The sequence below is a fragment of the Pagrus major genome, chromosome 9 (genome assembly GCF_040436345.1).
Source record: "Pagrus major chromosome 9, Pma_NU_1.0".
NCBI classification, from domain to species: Eukaryota; Metazoa; Chordata; class Actinopteri; order Spariformes; family Sparidae; genus Pagrus; species Pagrus major.
The window spans coordinates 26,692,910-26,710,146 of NC_133223.1; the positions used below are offsets into that span (position 1 = coordinate 26,692,910).

The following is a 17,237-nucleotide window of genomic DNA, read 5'->3' on the forward strand; positions in this document are numbered from 1 at the left end:
AACTCTTTGCTGAGCAAATCGTTACACACCTTTTGGAGATGGTGTCGGAGGTTGTCAATCTAGATATTTAAAAATCCACTATTGGTAGACGTCTTGTGTTAATGTGCATAGAAGGCTAAGTATGCTGCGTTATATGCATTTTGGGGGATAGTAGAAAGGATGATAGTGAAGGAGAGGACAAGCCAAAACACGCACTGGAGCATAACTCTTGAGTAAAGACACAGGAGCCAGCTGTACTCACATACCTGAGGAGTGTAAAGGTGGGGGTGGGGCTGCATCAGAGAGGAGTCCTCTCTCTCAGAAGAAAAGTGTTTAGGTACGATTGTATCGTTCACGTGTTCTTATTTGTAACCAAGTTCTAACTACATTTCTAGTATCTTTCACATTCGAACAGAGCTGCAACAATTAATCAATTAGTTGTCTAAATTCTAAGTCTAAATTCTCTGATTTCAGCTTCTTAAATGTGATTATTTCTTTACTCCTCTATGACAGTAAACTAAATATCTTTGGGTTGTGGATAAAACAAGACATTTGAGGACATTTTTTAGACCAAACAATTCATCCATTAAGTGAGAAAATAATCGACAGATTAATCTACTATGAAAATAATCGTTGAAGCCAAAGCTGAAGCCCTAGATCCAAATAAACCATAAACCCGGTGCCTAAAAATTCAACAGACGGCTTCCCTGAAAAGTCAAACATGATCGTATCAGTCTCTGGCAATTTGCAAAGAAAATCCAAAACACCACAAATCCACGGCATGTTGTCCCATTGTGTTGCAAGTAACATCAGCTCCATCTTCATTTGCTTTGCTAATGTTTGGACACACATTTGAATACTTCAATAAATCCATCGCAACTACAGTTCACACAATAATGAGCCCTACTGTGTCTGTGTTGCTCACAAACACGGCAACACTAGTAAACAGCGAAGACAAGAAATGTGTGCAACTGTGATCAAACCAAATTTGCCCACAGTGAAATCAATGAATGATGTTCAGCGACCAATAGCAGCACCAATTGCCCAGGTGCCCATCACTATTTCATGTTCTATTTATTTGCAATCATGTTGTCCAATCTTAATTGCAATCTTTTTCTTAATTTTGAAACACCCTGTGGACTATGGCCAGACTTGAAATTGCAAAGGAATTTCACTGCTAGCCATAACTGGCCTGGCATTAATTACAAAATGTAACCCATCCAATTAGCAGCCATCTTGTTGGCTGCATTACTCAATTGTTATGTTAACATGGTGCTCATCTGCTCATCAATTACGTTACGTAAAGTCTGGAAACAGAAGAGGGCCTTCAATACTGCAATCTCTACGATTTGATTTTGATCACACACAATCTAAAACTGCAAGATTGCCCAACCCTACCAGCAATAATGTATAACTGTTTCTAGATACTTATCTCTAAAGACTACAAAACTCTGGATGGATAATCTGAGTAAAAAGTCTGTCAGAATAAACTTCACATATTCAGGAAAAGATAGGACCGACAGGACTTAAGCAGCTAAACTAACAAAAGAGAATGAAGTAAACACATTTCAACAAAAGCCATACATCTACTACTGCTTCAAATATACCATACACCCATTGATGCCAATCTGTTACCCCGTGTTTCCCACCTGCCCTGCCACCTTTTCTCCCATTCCAGGCTTCTTCCATCACACACCCAGTGATCATCACTAATCATGTTAATACTTTAATGTCTTTATGTTGCACTGTCCTAATCCAACCTCTGCAAGGCTAGCTAAGTCTATCTCGCAGCCCCTGAACTATAATCTAGCTCACTTTATCTCCCCTCTCTGTTGGCATAATCTAGCCCTGCATTTTTCAGAAACTGGGTTAGAACACACAAGTGACTCATAATAGGGCTGATACTGATGATGAATTACAACAGATATCTAGAGCCTCTATTTATGTTGCCAAGGCTTACGGGCTTGTGGGCTAGTGGAGTAAAAAGTCAATCTCACTGAATAAATCAGAGCATTTTGAGTCATTTTTGAAGGCAGTCCTGAGAAAAAGATGGACATAGTGATCTTAAGAAAAATCAAACAGAGACTTCTCCAAGAGCTCGTAGAATAAATTTGAATGTGATCATCTCTACAAATGTAACCACACCTGAGTAAGAAGTGGGGGGTCTGTCTCTAGCTCCTCTCCCTGGCTGGATAACATGCTGCTTCAGCTAATCAAACCATTGTGAGTGCCCGCTAACTGAGAACACCATTACCATAATGTGCAGTTTCATTTGATTAGTTCTGCATGATCCAGATACGCCAGCGCCGGACCAAGAGAGAGAGAAAGAAAGAAGAGGAGAGAAAGAGTAGGTGTCAGGGGAGGGGATGGAAGAGGTGACCCTGATCTGACAAGAAATTATCTAAAATAAAATTTCAAATTGGAAAAGAAGGAGAGCTGAAAATACAACAGACTCCATGAAAAGATACTACTGAGCTACTACTATGATTTTTCACAGAAATGCATCCACATGATTCTTTACTACCAATCAAAACTTTTATGGCACAACTATTAATATGGCACTACTTGCTTTCCATTCTGGAAATCTAGATCTGTCAAGGCACCTTCATGTTGGCATTCTGTAGCTGTCGTATCTTGCACAGAATAAACACAGCTGTGTTTGGGGCTCGGGAGACGATTTTTGCTACAGAATTGTGCCATATCCGCCCCAGCAACAGACCACTAACTAGCTGCCTTTCTGAGAGCTATCTGGCTGGATATTTATGTGAATGGATGGCCATTCCGGCTAGTTCCCTTGAGGACTGCCAGTCAGACAGACTGAAAGCGCTGCTGCTCAGGACAATGATGGCGATCTGGGAGTGCTACCAGCCGGTGCCAAATTAGGCATATTTGTAAATGTATGGCGGCTATTTTGTATCAAATTTAAGAATAATGAGAAAGTAATTTCCCTTTATGAAATTATAGATGCATGACACACAAAACTCATGGGATAAGCTGGCACAAAATCACCAGTAACTTGGCAACAGTAAGGTCTGTGTGCTGCCACTGTTAAAGCTGGGGTTGGTAAAATTGTAGAAACCAGCACGAGCAAGCTACATTTTGAAAGTATAACCAAAAAATAATCCCACCCCCTCCAGAGACACTGGGAGATGTGTTAGCTGCTAGTTTGCTACATTCAACAAGCTCTCTTAGCTTTAATAGTCCAATAAATACATAAATGAACAACTCTGTTAAATGCCACAATCATGTTAACACAAGCAAAATAACCGTTAGAAAACATACCTCAATCGGAAAAGGGTACCAAGGTTACATTTACTTCTTACTGCTGTAGATGTGTGCTTTGTGCTAAATGGGTTAGCTTGGCTAAGGGGCTGTGTGCTTTGTGCTAACTCAGTTAGCTGCTGAGGGAGGCTGTTGCTGCCACAGTGGCTCTTTTATTGGACTCAGGAGCTCTGTGCTTTGTGCTATTTGGTTAGCACAGTCTGTCACTGCTGCTCCTGCTTACTTGTTCTTTGGCTCAGGGGCTATATGCTTTGTGCTAACATTCGTCGCCAAAGGTGCCTCTTTTATTGGGCTCAGGGGCTATGTGCTTTGTTTTAGTGGGTTAGCAGCTAGACGACAGTCTTTCACTGCCACTGCGGCTCACAAGTTTTTTGGCTCAGGGGCAGTGTGCTTTGTGCTAATGAATTAGCTGTAAAAAGGTGTACTGTGGCCACAGCATTTCCTTGTCATTGCTAATCACATCTAACTACTTCCTGTCTCACTCTCATGGAAGAATACACCTAACATTATCATAACGAACGTAAACAACAAACATGGCTATTGTTTGTACTCATCGCTCTCAGGCTTGCATGTTATTATTGGGAGGTTTTGGCTGCACTTTCTCTGTCGTTCTTGGGCAACTAGCTTGCCAATAGCTTTAGCAATTCAACCACCTTGCCTTCAAGAAGACTCTTATAACGCGCAATGAGTGCATGCAAGAAGGCAGGTACATAGGTAGACAGACAGTTACCCTGTCCAATCTTTTCATGAGACGAATTAAACGATTGTATGGGCTTATTTAAAGCTTTCAAATGCCACAAATACTGGATGTTTTTGTTTTAGCATTTGACTTATTGATTGCTGTAGGGGTGTTAAGAGTTTTTCTCCAAATACAACAAAAAATGCTTCTTGAGAAACTTGCCAACTCTAGCTTAAACTGAAATGGCAAAACTCTGACTATCAAGCACTCTGGTTACTGCGCTCCCCAACTGCAAATAGGACTGTGAGCTTTCCAAGGGTTATAATAGAATGGGCAGGCAGCTGGTCCTCTTGGTTAAACATGAACAGGCTGCTCTTTGACAGGGCTGTCACCGACAGTCAGCATAGGTCACAGAGAGACTTGTCTCACTTAAATAAAGAGGAGGATCTAATGAGGAATCTTAAAAAAGGTATGTCAATTTGAAACACTCACAAGTGCGATTCTTCTCATTTGTGGTAAGGGTTTAACTTTACTGAGAATTTAAACAAAAAACTACATTAAAAGGTGACAGAAGTGAAAGTTAATTAATACCAACACTTTTTTTCAAAGCTCTCCTGACAGGCCTACTAAAATAAGATACGCAAATGCTAGCATCTTTGAAGCCTGATAATGTATCTTGCCTGCAGCACCCAGCCAGCAGTCTTCATACTAACACTGTCAGTTAACACCAATACTAAGCTGTCAGCACTACTGAGCACCACGCTGAGGGTGTGCCTTACCAGCGTTGAGACTAACCAGACATAAGGTGTCAGGCACAGATAGAGAGAAAAAGGAAGAGCCGACACCTCAAAGCAGGCGAGAAAGGAAGAAGCTAAAGCTCATGGTGCGAAGATGACATCCTCCTGGAGTGTCACGATTATGAGATAAAATAGAAGTCAAAAACACAGAATTTGGGCTCATAAATTCTCTAACAGTCTGCGCTCCCAGCCCATCCCACAGTGCATACACATCTCAGCCTTTAACCCGGCAGGAACAATGGTTGACCTTTGACTTCTCTGCTATGTGTGCTCTGGTTTATGATGTTTAACTAGGAAGCTGTCATCTTTATGCATCTTCTCTACAGGCACTGGCCAAACCTGCTGAGACACATCTGCACAAGCGGCACGATGATAAATTAGCGGTGAGAGGCCTGAGGATGTCAAAGTGGACATGAATTTGCTGCACCTCCTAGCTTGCCACATTAACAGTAATGAAACAGCATAATGCTTGCACCCTTCAACCAAAGCATTAAAGATGTAGGGCTAGCAGTAAAACAGAATTATTCAACACTGTGCCTCAGTTAATGGCTTCTCCAGCTCTGACTGAAACGATAGAATATCATCAATCAAGGGATAAAGAAGAAATTCCTCGCAAATCTCTAAAGGTAACTTAATTTTTGCCTTTTGGTGTCAAGCTGTTGACCGACAGTTTCTCAAACAGTTTATATGCATATATTACACGGCTGCAAGACTCAGGATTATTCCAACTCAAGTGAAGACAATTGGCAGACATAACAGACTTTTTTGGCTATTGTTAACCAACTAGGGTTGCAACGTCCAAATCATCAGTGCACTGCAACTGTAAAATTCACCGGTATTCATCTTTTTCTGCCACCCATGTTTTGTGAAAAACAACAAACAAAAAAAGTTTTCATGTTGGCCAACACATAAGCCGATACCGAGCAATATGTGATGTAGGCCGATAATATAGCCAACAGATCGATCAGGCTGTAGTTTCGAGGTATACCGCGATATGAAATTTGATGGTTATCCTACCGTGTACATTTGCTTATCTATGGTATTGAATTCTGCCATAGACATCTTCTTAAAAAAAAAAAAAAATATATATATATATATATATATATATATATATATATATATATATATATATATTTCTAGAGCCCGACCAACAAATCGATTAGCTAATATTATCGGCGGATATTGGCATACCACGGATATATCAGTATTGTTTACGGTTTCAGTTCACTGATGTAATTTGAGACAATGGACTGTAATGCTAAACTGTTAAATATCCTGCCTCCATTACATATTCTTGTCACAAATGTTTGATAACCACACTTGAGGGATCGGCCGATATATGAATATTGGAAATTTGTTTAAATTCTGTGGTTGACTAAGAATTGTCAGGGTATATAGTAAGGGTAGATAACAATTTGCCTCCCAACCATATCCACAGTTACATTCGAGAAAGCTGCCTTTTGATCTGCTGATTATACTTAAGTCCCAACGTGCTCCCATGAGACCCCCCTCCCCCCCTGCTACCAGGTGCAGCTTATCCCCATTACCCCTGCCACACCTGTACCCCCCCCCCCCCTCTGTCTTCCAGTATCCATATCCTCCTCTCACTCCGCCTCACTTCTTACTATCTGCTGTCTCTCATACACACTTCTGCTGTACACCACGGGGATGGCAGGTTCAGGTGTGCTGCTCAAGTAAACCAGGGCCGTTGCTACAGGCAATTTAATCTTCACCAGCTGAGTCCAGCCACTCTTGTAACTTAGGACTTCTTCTTGTTCAGGCAGAGGAATGGCAAATACATTTCAAGTCCACTGCAGGCTTCTCCTCAGCACAAGAGTGATTATTTTATAATATGCTTATTAATAAAAACTGGTCAAAGTGCATGGCTAAACCCATGAAAACAAACTTGCACAGCCACCGATCCTTCTGTGTGTTTCGGCTATCAGAGATGGGATGTGCAGGATTGCGTCATATCTTGAGTCTGGTCGAGCACAAAATCCACTGTGGCAAAATCATCCTGACTACCACTACCGCTTTAATATATAATATGGTGGCAATCAACAGCCTGGAATGGTGTCCCAAATAAAAATGTGCAACATGGCAGGCCTAATTCCCAAGATAAGTAGTTCAGCTTCAGCAACCATCAGACAGGGATTCCCAAACGTATTCAGGTCAAGACCAACCACAAACCCCCATCATTCGGACCCCCATCTGCTGAGTTTTCGGTTAAATGGATTCCTTCGGGGATGCACATTTTAAGCAATTTCTTTAATTCATAATCATAATCTGCAACAACAATGTGAAATATGTTCGAGTTTTTTTCCAAAATCCAAACCATACTGAGGCTACTAAATGGCAAAAATGTGATAAAATGAGCTTGGTTAGTATTTGTTTTTGTATTTTTCAAATTGCAAATATATTTGATAAGCAAGCATTTGTAATTTGTAACAAGATGCTTTTCGATGTATTTGTTAGTGTAACTAGTAACTTAAGTTATCAAATAGATGTAATGGAGTGGATGTAGAAAGTAGCAGTAATTCCTTTGTATTATTACCTCATTAATATTGAAAATATGAAAATTCTGGGTTTGAATTCCTTCTCGAAAACTATATAGTGCCCCTTTAATAATTGACAACCCTAATTCCATCATTAATTGATGCTGTAGAAAAACCACTAGAAACAATTGCTGATTTTTTTTTAAAAAACAGTAGAATTACAAAAGGGCATAAGTTTGTCGTATTGCCTCATTAATATTGTAAATATTAAAATTCTGAGTTTGAATTTCTTCTTAAACACTACATAGTGCCTCTTCAGTCATTAATCACTAACAACCCTAATTCCTTCATTAATTGATACCATAGAAAAGCTACTCACAATTTTAGAAAACAGTAAAATTACAAAGGATATACACATCATGACATGTGGCGTGGGGGCTTCTGGTGCCACCTTCACGGATGCCTAATCATACAGTAATCAAAATTAGTTAGGGATATTTTGCCTGATTGTTTATTCTGTGACATATCTGATTTTTTATTTTGCATTTTGTGAATATTTTTGGTCCCAATATATAATACTACACATTTCACTTTGCATGTCCATGCAGATGCAGATGCACATATGCACTAGAGGTGTTGCAATTTCTCGATTATAAGATGCATCGCGACGCTGACTTGGAAGATTCTGCATCGATGCAGAGACGGAGCATAATCGAGAGCCTGCAGCTTATGTTGATTGTTCAACAGCAGGACAATAAAAGTTACATTGCAACGTCACTCCCAAGGAGCACTTGTTTTAAACGAGCATCTCGGGCCACATGTCGGATCTTATGAACTTGCTGGGAAGCACGAACTGGACTTGAGCCATCAGTAATAACAGTTACAGCAAGCCCAGCTTATCAGCCAAGATCTGAGGAGGCGCCGTCAACTCTGCCATCCGGCTATGAGAGAGGTGTGTGCAGCAGAGTCAATAAATTCCTTATCTTAAAGCTGCCATGTGAAAACAATATTATTGTAGGTGGAGGCATTGCAGATGGATACATGTTTTGTTTTTGTAATGTTCATGCATTGAAAAGATGCAGCTTTTATTTTGTAGACTGCTGCAGTCTGATTATTGGAAGGACTTTCTGGATAAAAAGGTGAAAAAGTGGCCACGTGCAGTAACACAGATCATTGAGGATGCCATACACCGAGATGCATCCAGGATCATTTCATCGTGAAACGAATTGTGAGGCCGGTGAAGACTCACACCTCTAACACGCACCCACATCCCAAATATCTCTCACCAATTTTGAGTGGTGTACTTTCAGGGATGGAAAACTGAACCCCGGCTACTGGATTTCATTCACAATTCCCTCCTCTGCCGAGATCCCATTCAGAACCAATCCCGTCTCTGAGCCCTCTCCGCCTCTGAAGTCATTGTGCAGTTTAGACGGGAGAAAAGGACAAGAAAGAGCCGGGGAGGGAGAGATAGAGGCTAGACAAACAGGACAGAGCAGGGTCCATATGATCTCAGCAGCGGCAGCAGACTGGCGAGCAGCAGGCAGCGGAGGAGCCGACTGCGACCCAAAAGATGTGGCACGGATGGTGGAGGATTACGTCATCGAGAAAAAGGAGGACGCCTCATCACAGCAAAAACCCTCACATCCATTACTTAACACCACAGAGTTAGCAGACATGGGCTGTTTTCTGGCATTCACGTCGGGATGAAAATGAGCAATTACCGATGCACTGTAAGCACATTGGACATGTTTTTTTTTTTAACAACCGGTGCAATGAATGACAAAAAAAACCCCGAATGCATCTTATATGGAGGATCTGTATTCAATATATCTATTTACCAAGAAGAAGAAGAAGCAAATTAGCTCATTAATCACTAATTAAAAGGCTTTAAGATATGATACGGGAATGTCATCTTTATTTAAAGCCGACTGACTGGGTCCCCTGAACGCCACCTGGACTCTGTCATTAAAGGGCTTATTGTGCGCTGTGTAATGAATTAGCTATTAACGGCCTGTTTAACTAAATTATAAATGTCGACTTGAGGAGGGCCGAGCAACCCTTTAAAACGCTAATTCAATAAACATTTAAAATGCACAGCAAACGCTGCGCACACTGGATTAGCTCCCGTTTCGCAGCTACATGAAGTATGCTGCGAGATATTGAATGAGCTAGCTAACAAGCTACACAGCCCACTGGCTATTAAGGTTAGGGACTCAAACGTACGTTAAGGCTATTTATTATATTTTCTTCTAGCCCCCACTCGAAAAGACACATGTGTAACAACACACCAAGCCCTTTAGATAAGCGTCACCTCTGTGTTATTTCGCAACGTTGTCCGTTTTAGCCGTGCGGGGAGCAACTTGGATAAAAGTGACAGCGCTAAGCTAAGCTAGCTAGCTAGCGAGCTAGCTAACGTCAGCTGGCTGTAAAAAACTGGTGGCCTGTGAATGAGCGTCTTTCTTACCGTCATAAACTGCTCCAGGGGCGTCCAGTTTTTAAGGAATATATTTTTTGCTGTATGAGGAAATGGGTTTGTGTGGGGGCGATATAGCCCGAACATCCAAGATCAGTTCACCCGCTGCCGATGAAACCCGAGCATCATCATTATCACCGTCTTCATCAGTACTTGGAGTCCGGCGCTGCTTCACACACATCCATCCAGCAGAGCGGGGCCTCCTCCGGGCTCGACCATGCAACTGGCTCGGCGACGACGGATAATCCACAAGACGGGAGCCCCCGCAGTAACCATTGGCTAGACACGGCGACTAGCAGTCATTTCAGGTCGAGAGGATGAAAAATATATTCCCACGCGGGCGTAAAAACAGAGAGATGCGGTCAGCGGGAAGGTTGCGAGTGAAAATATTTGGATATCAAATCAGAGAAAAGGCAAATGTTGCGTTTGTGACTTTCCCAACATGAGCCCGTCCGTTGTAGTCAGCGTCCCCTGCTCTCTCTGCAGCTGCTCTGCCTGCCTGCCCGTCTGCCTTGCAGCACAGCAGCGACCAGCAGAGCGACGTAATGGCGCAAAGCGAGCGCGCAGGGGCGGGGCCTCGGAGCGGGAGGCGCGCAGTTTGTTTTCGAGCGCACCCTCCACCTGCACTGTGAGCCTGAGAGTTTTGTTGAAAGTAACTAAAAAAGTAGCGTGATAAGTACTTTATTACTCTACGCAGACAGTGATATTGTAACATAATATATTACTTTAAAAATGAAGATAACTAGTAATATGTAATAAATTACATTTTGAAAGTAACTTGCACAACACCGTTGTCAACACAAAGCCTGATTAAGTTTTATTATTATTTAGTATTATCGGATCAGATATCCAGCATTTATCTGATGAAATAAATTAATTTAACAATGCACTGCTTCGGCTCTGACGCAGCATGCAGTTATCAAATAAATGTAGCGGAGTAAAAAGTACAGTATTTTCCTCCAAAATGTGGTGGAGCGGAAGTACAAAGCAGCAGAAAATGGATGGAAATGCTCAAGAAAAGTAGAAGTACTCGAGTAAATGTACTTAATTACATTACATCACTGAATCTTGCAGTACATATTAAGATAAGGTGACATACATGACAGCAGTGTTTGTGAGATCATGGTGAACATGTTTTCACAGCAGCCTTCACACTTTTGTAAAAAAAAAAAGTACCCAAAAGTCACACTTGAGTAAAAGTAAATATATCGTGTTTAAATATTACTTTGGTAAATTAAAAATCAAATGTACTTAAGAAGTCTTAAAGTAGGCCTATCATCTGATATTACATGATTAGTAGTGCATAAGGTAACAAACATGACAGCAGTGTTTGTGAAAACATGGGGAACATGTTTTCATGTTTACATGAGTGTATAAATGTAGTGAAAAGTTACATTTTTGCCTCAGAAATGTAGTGGAGTGGAAGTATAATATAGCAGAAGATAGAAATACTCAAATGAAGCCTCAAAATTGTATTCAAGTACAGTATTTGAGTAAATGTACTTAGTTACATTCCATCACTGAAACATATGCTATACTTTTACTTCTAATTTTGATTCTTAATATGAACTGCAATATCTGGTGATAGAATGTAACTCAACTACTTTACGTATCAAGTATTTCTGTCAATTTACTGCTATTTTATTCTTCCAATCCGCTACAAATATTGTACTTTTTGCTCTCGACATTTCAACACTATATATATACTTTTACTCAAGTGTGACTTTTGGGTACTTTTTACAAAAGTGTGAATGCTGCACTGAAAACATGTTCACCATGTTCTCACAAACACTGCTGTCATGTATGTCACCTTATCTTAATATGTACTGCAAATTTCAGTGATGTAATGTAATCAAGTACATTTAATCGAGTACTTTTCTTTCGCATTTCCATCCATTTTCTGCTACTTTATACTTCCGCTCCACCACGTTTTGGAGGCAAATATTTTACTTTTTACTCCGCCATGTTTATTTGATAACCGCATGCTGCGTCAGAGCCACTGTTGGCAGAAAGAGCATTAGCAGTGGGAATTTATGACATTTTATTTCTGATTTTGTACTGCAAAACACACACACACACACACACACACACACACACACACACACACACACACACACACACACACACGGTTAGTTGTAGTGAACTATTACATTGCATTTCATTTCGAGCCCCGTCCCTACAGGAGCCTGATTTTCAGCATGAGACTCTCAGAATGAATGTAATTATGAAAATGTCCTCTTTCACTTCAAGTCCGAGCCTGCCCATTCACACCGAATCACTGTACTGTAGCCCTGTCATTCATACACACTGTAAATGAAAGGCGGTAACAAACTGTGGGAGCGGTAACGTGGGCTGTACTGACCTCAAGTGGCTCAAAAAGAAACAGCCTACAAAGCAGCTAACAATGGGCCATTGTACAGAGGCTCTGTTTGGCATACAATGAAGTAAGCAGATGAAGCGGAGTGTTGAGAGCGAGACAATAAGCCCAGTGTTGTTGATATGCATATCTAAAAAGCCACTTTGTTGTCGGGTAAATGATGGAGTAGACCTACAAATTCACTCAAAGCTTTTTTTTTTTTTTTCCGTCTTTCACACAGAAACATTCCTAATTAGTTATGTATTTATTGATTTTCTCTCAGTATGGCCTCGTGATAAAGGGATTATTTTGGTGCAATAACACAAAAGCATTCCTTGATAAAGAGCGCTCACAATCTGCTGCAGAACCACGGATCCGGAGCAAATTCTGCACCTTGCTCAAGGGCACTAATGTAGAAAGGATGCTCGCTGTCAAGTGAACACTGAACCCAAGCTGTCCTGATCAACAGCAGTCCCTCTGATTCACCAGCTCTGCCGCCTGCATGCTTTTCATGTGGAGGTTTCATCAGGACATGCACCTTCTCGCTTTGATTCTATTGAGCCGACAGAAAGAAAAAACACGATGGATGCTGGGTCCCACTTAGCACGGTCCACCTGAGGACAATACTGTAAAATGTCAGTGCATGTCTCTCTGCAACACTATTAATTACACGCTTCTATATTTAGTTCTGTCCACAGGGTACGAGATTGTAATTAAAACAGCGTATCTGAACCTTGTTAATATGCAGACAGACGACCTGAGGGAACTCGGGTGCTGTATGATGAGTTCTGAGTCACAATAAGCTGAATATTAAGATTATTATCACTAAATAAATTAGTTAGGGTCATGCAAATGATGCGAGTGTTGCTGGAAATCTGGCTTGAGAGGAATAAAAGAACACTGCTGTTTCATTATAATGAACACAATTAGAGGTTTTCCATATGAAGATAAATAGATGCCTGTAGGTAAAAAGAGCACGGGGAAAAACATGAAGATGGAGCCTCTATTTTTCATAGATGTACTGGTAAAATATGCCTGTTCCATAACGATATACTTTAAGTACGCAGATATGCTTTGTGGGAGGATTCATTGCATTTTCCTTATTTGCAACACCAATAACAGTAAAAAAAATCCAACATATTTCCTTCCGGTTTTAACGTTCACTGAGCGGTAACACACCTGAAAACAGAGTTAGTAAAAAACAATGAATTTCAGTTACAAAGAAACATTCAGCTGAACAACAAACACTTGAAAATCAAGGTCAAAACCTCGAGTGTTTGGGCCCGTGCTGAAGATGGTGCTGCATAGTCATTGGCCTATATTGTGGTGCGTCCCTTTGTATTCTTGAAAACACTTTTCTGCTTTTACAGCTATTTCTTCAGTAGAACGTTGTTCCAATGAATGCACTGTGGGAACACATTTTGCTGCTTAGTTTTAAAAAAAAAATTCAGTGCTGTGATTGAAACCACAAAAAATCCCACTTACCCTGACTGTAATTTGGTTGCTGCTGCAGGGTATCGTAAAACCTGGGAAAATTAAAGCAACACTAAACAAAACTTTGACACCGACAAATGTATGTAGGGAAATAACAACACGTTTTTTTGTATTTGGGTGAACCGACTCATTAAACTGAGTGTTTTGCAACACTATATCATTCCTAACAGGTTCTAAATGTAAAAACTACAGCTTACTGTGCATGACAAAGACCATTTTAAAATGTTTATTTATACTTTGGGTCCAGAATTAACCATCTCAATCTCGTCTTTGTTGGATAAATAAAGCATCTGACACCGAACTTTACGAGTCTGTCTTGTAATTTGCATAGATCCTTACTTCAGGATACATAGAATATTGCAAAAAATAACATTCACCACGTTTTCTGGGTAAACGATGTAAATTCTTTTTAGAGCCCGACCGATATAATGGTTGGCCGATATTAAAAGTCGATATTTGCCTATCACAGATATATCAGTCTTATGTTGTTGATATCGGCTGATATGAAAACTGAAAATTTATTGTTAAGCAATAAAATATTCTGCCTCCATTAAATATCTTTGTCACAATAATGATTGATGACCACATTGGAGGGATCACTACAAAAAATGTGTGTATATCGAATGATTTATCAGTAACAGAATTTTTTACTCCCTAATATCGGTATCGGCCCCAAAAGTTGCATATCGGTCAGGCTCTGATTCCTTTGGACAGATTTTACTTCACTGCTTAATAAAGCTGAGGGGTCATTACAGATTCAAGTGAGCCCCACTGACATGTATCTTAATTCTCAACACAACAGCCTCCCAGTTCTTTTCAAACTTTCTCATTTTTCAGCATAGTGAGGATCCCTTCTCTCCTGGACGTGTACGGTGTGTGTTTCAGCTGAAGGAGGTTAGAAGGAAACAAGTTCCCACTGGGAGCGTACATATTCTCTCCCTTCTCCCCCATCAGGGAGCGCAGTGTCTTGTTTCTGGACAGAATCTTATCGTAAAACTCCACCCCTCCTCTGGCGTAATCACGGGACACTTTCGCTGCACGCTGGTCCGAGGTGAAGTCGATCCACTGACTGACAGCATCCGATGTGAGGAGGTAGGACACGCCGCCGAGGCCCAGCGCCACGACGTTCGCAGCCCCGCGAAACAGTGCAGGTCCACCGTGGAGCCCCAACATCTGCTTCAGCACCACGCTGTACACCCAAACCCCACCCAGACAGAACGGGGCAACAGCAGCAGTCAGAACAGGTCCTCCGGATTGCAAGCGGCCCATTTCTCGTGCGATGGCAAATTTCTGCGCCTCTTGGGAAAACACCAGTGCCTCCTTTAGAGCAGAGCCGGTATCGCTGCTCCAGTCCACAGCTTTGCCGTTGATGAAAATGGTGCGGTTGGTGATTCCACTCGGGTCTTCGGCCGTGCTGTTAAAGTTTGCAGGGATGCCGATGTGGGCCCCTTTAGGAAGCCAAGGGACACCAGCACTAACAGGGTGGAAGCCAAAGGAGGCGAAGGCAGAGAAATTCTTGGGTGAGCTGATACCATAGTCCTTCAACACCTGCAAATGATGAAAAGATCAATGAAATTTGGATTTTGTGTCCCAGTTTTTAACTGCACAACGTGCTACTCTGGTATCGGTATACACTGTAAATGTATTGTTTTGGGAATGGATCTATGCTTTGTGAGTTCTGTAATTTATCATTTTTTAATGCCCACATGCTGATGGAAAGTTGAGTGAAGTTTCGTAGTCCATAAAACATTTCTGGAGCTGCACAGTAAGACAGTGTTGCAGCATTCTCTTAAAACATTCCCCTCAACAACAGAAGTTGCCGGGGACTTGTTTTAAAACGGAAAAAACAACCAAATAAAATGGCTCCATACAGCTCATCTGGTGTAATCCAAGTCTCAGGAAGCTCAGAAATCCCAAATTGATTTTAAAGATGTTATACACATCCTTTATTAAGCCAAAATATTTACTGTAGCTGCTAAGCTAAAAGTTTTAGCGCACATCCCATCTGAGGCCAGTAGAAGAGCTCAACTGCGCTTTGAGGTGTAAATAACATCTTTTTTAAACAATTTGGGATCTCAGGGTTTCTGGAGACTTGGATTATGCCTGACAAGCTGTATGGAGCCATTTAATTTTTTTCTTTAGTTTTTTTTTATATTTCAATACAAGTCCCCATTTACTTCAGTTATTTAGGAGAATGCTGCAACACTGTTTTGCTGTGAAGCTCCAGAAATGCTAAACGGACTATTAAACTTCACCCACCTTTCAACTGGCATGTAGCTCAGTAGATAATTACTGAATTTTCCTTATTTTGGTGAACTGTTCCTTTAAATATGTCTATATCTTTCTATTTACTATCCTTCTTACTCCAGATACTGTAAGGAGCTTGTGCATGCAAAAAATCCTGACATAAGTGTTGCTCAAATGTAGCGAATATCGTGCCTGAGTGTTTTATCTCACATTCACCATCTGCAATTTATTGTACACATTTAATGTAGTTGACAAAAATGCTATTAAATTCAATCCTGAGGTGAGTGAGTGAAGGAGAGAAGAAAACACTACCTGTTGGAAAACATCCTCAAGCTTCTCCGACAGCGTGACAGGCTCTCCTTTGGACCAGGCCTGATAGAGCGGACGAAAGGACATGTCAGGCAAAACATGGTAGCACAAGTTGGCTGCAAAGACCCCGCCACAGCTCGCCACAAGCAGAGGAGTCCGGTACTTCTGAAGTAACACCGAGTACTTGAAGAAGTGGGAGGCCATGTCACGTTTTTTTGTCTAAGTGGTTTTGTGTCACTCGGGTGCTGCAGACTTCAGTAGGTGGCATCTGTGATGGAAGGAGACAAGAGTGCATGAGTATGACAACATGTAGCAAAAGTAGCAGGAAACTGAAATACTAATAATACTTTTACTTGAGTAAATGTACTTAGTTACATTCAATCTCTGTTTAAAGCATCCCCTTCAGCACAGACTATATTCAGTTAGCATAGTTAACAAGGGTACAAGAGGGTTCCTGGTCATTGTGTCTTACCAAAGAACAACTATTGAGGGTATGTGGTAATGTTGAGTGATTTATCATCATAATTGACCATTATTCGAGGTCGGGCTGACTCCTGGGAGATGGCTTATAATCAACACTGTGTGAAAGTGGGATGTCTGAGAACATAGCATCATGGTGATGCTTGAAAGTTGTGTCTGTTTGGTCAAAAATGCTAATATATCGCATATATCAGCACTGCCGAATTGAAGTTAGCTTACAAGTACATGTTAATAGCTACCTGTGGGTATTTCACGTCGTTGAAATACTAGAAAATGACGCTAAAATACATTTTTATTACGTATCGTTAATTAACTCTAGCGCTGCAAACAGACAAATTAAGCTCGTAGATAGTGTTTTTACTACGTTTTCTACATTGTACAGTGACCTTAGCTAACTGACAAATATGAAAATGCTCCAATTAGCGTTACCTAATTAAATAGAGACACTCTGAGGCTAAAAACATCTGCGTTTACTCTGTTCAAGGCAGGCAAATATGTTTATAAACTCACATGTTCTCCTCATCTTCACAAGGGCAGCAGCAGAGTACAGTACGGAGCTGTTATGACAGAAAGTTCTGCCGTAAAGCGAGGGGCGGCTTTACGACAGTGTGTCGTAAACGAGGAGCGCAACAGAAGCAGCGCT

At 41.0% G+C, this 17,237-nt stretch overlaps 2 protein-coding genes across 3 annotated transcripts in view; both read right to left on the reverse strand.

The window, feature by feature from the left end:
* Window positions 1–10,234, reverse strand: part of ptpn4a (protein tyrosine phosphatase non-receptor type 4a) — a 76,367-nt gene extending 66,133 nt beyond the window's left edge. Inside the window, exon 1 of one of the 2 annotated variants that reach the window (XM_073473244.1) lies at window positions 9,700–10,234. The gene's annotated coding sequence lies outside the window, so the exon portion shown is untranslated. The remainder of the gene's footprint in view (window positions 1–9,699) is intronic. The other variant, XM_073473243.1, reaches the window with a different exon arrangement.
* A 3,823-nt stretch (window positions 10,235–14,057) lies between these two features.
* tmem177 (transmembrane protein 177) lies at window positions 14,058–17,189 on the reverse strand. Its single transcript, XM_073473556.1, has 3 exons — window positions 17,105–17,189; window positions 16,118–16,382; window positions 14,058–15,106 (listed from the first exon to the last, which is right to left on the reverse strand). Exons 2-3 carry the CDS (start codon window positions 16,316–16,318, stop codon window positions 14,375–14,377), a joined length of 933 nt encoding a protein of 310 aa, XP_073329657.1. The 5' UTR covers window positions 16,319–16,382; window positions 17,105–17,189; the 3' UTR covers window positions 14,058–14,374.
* Between the last annotated feature and the right edge of the window lie 48 nt (window positions 17,190–17,237).

Coding starts and splice junctions, on each gene's coding strand:
- tmem177 (XM_073473556.1), bottom strand. CDS start 16,318: ATGGCCTCCCACTTCTTCAAGTACTCGGTGTTACTTCAGAAGTACCGG. Junction 15,107..16,117: donor TTGAGGATGTTTTCCAACAG/GTAGTGTTTTCT, acceptor CATCATTTGCAG/GTGTTGAAGGACTATGGTAT.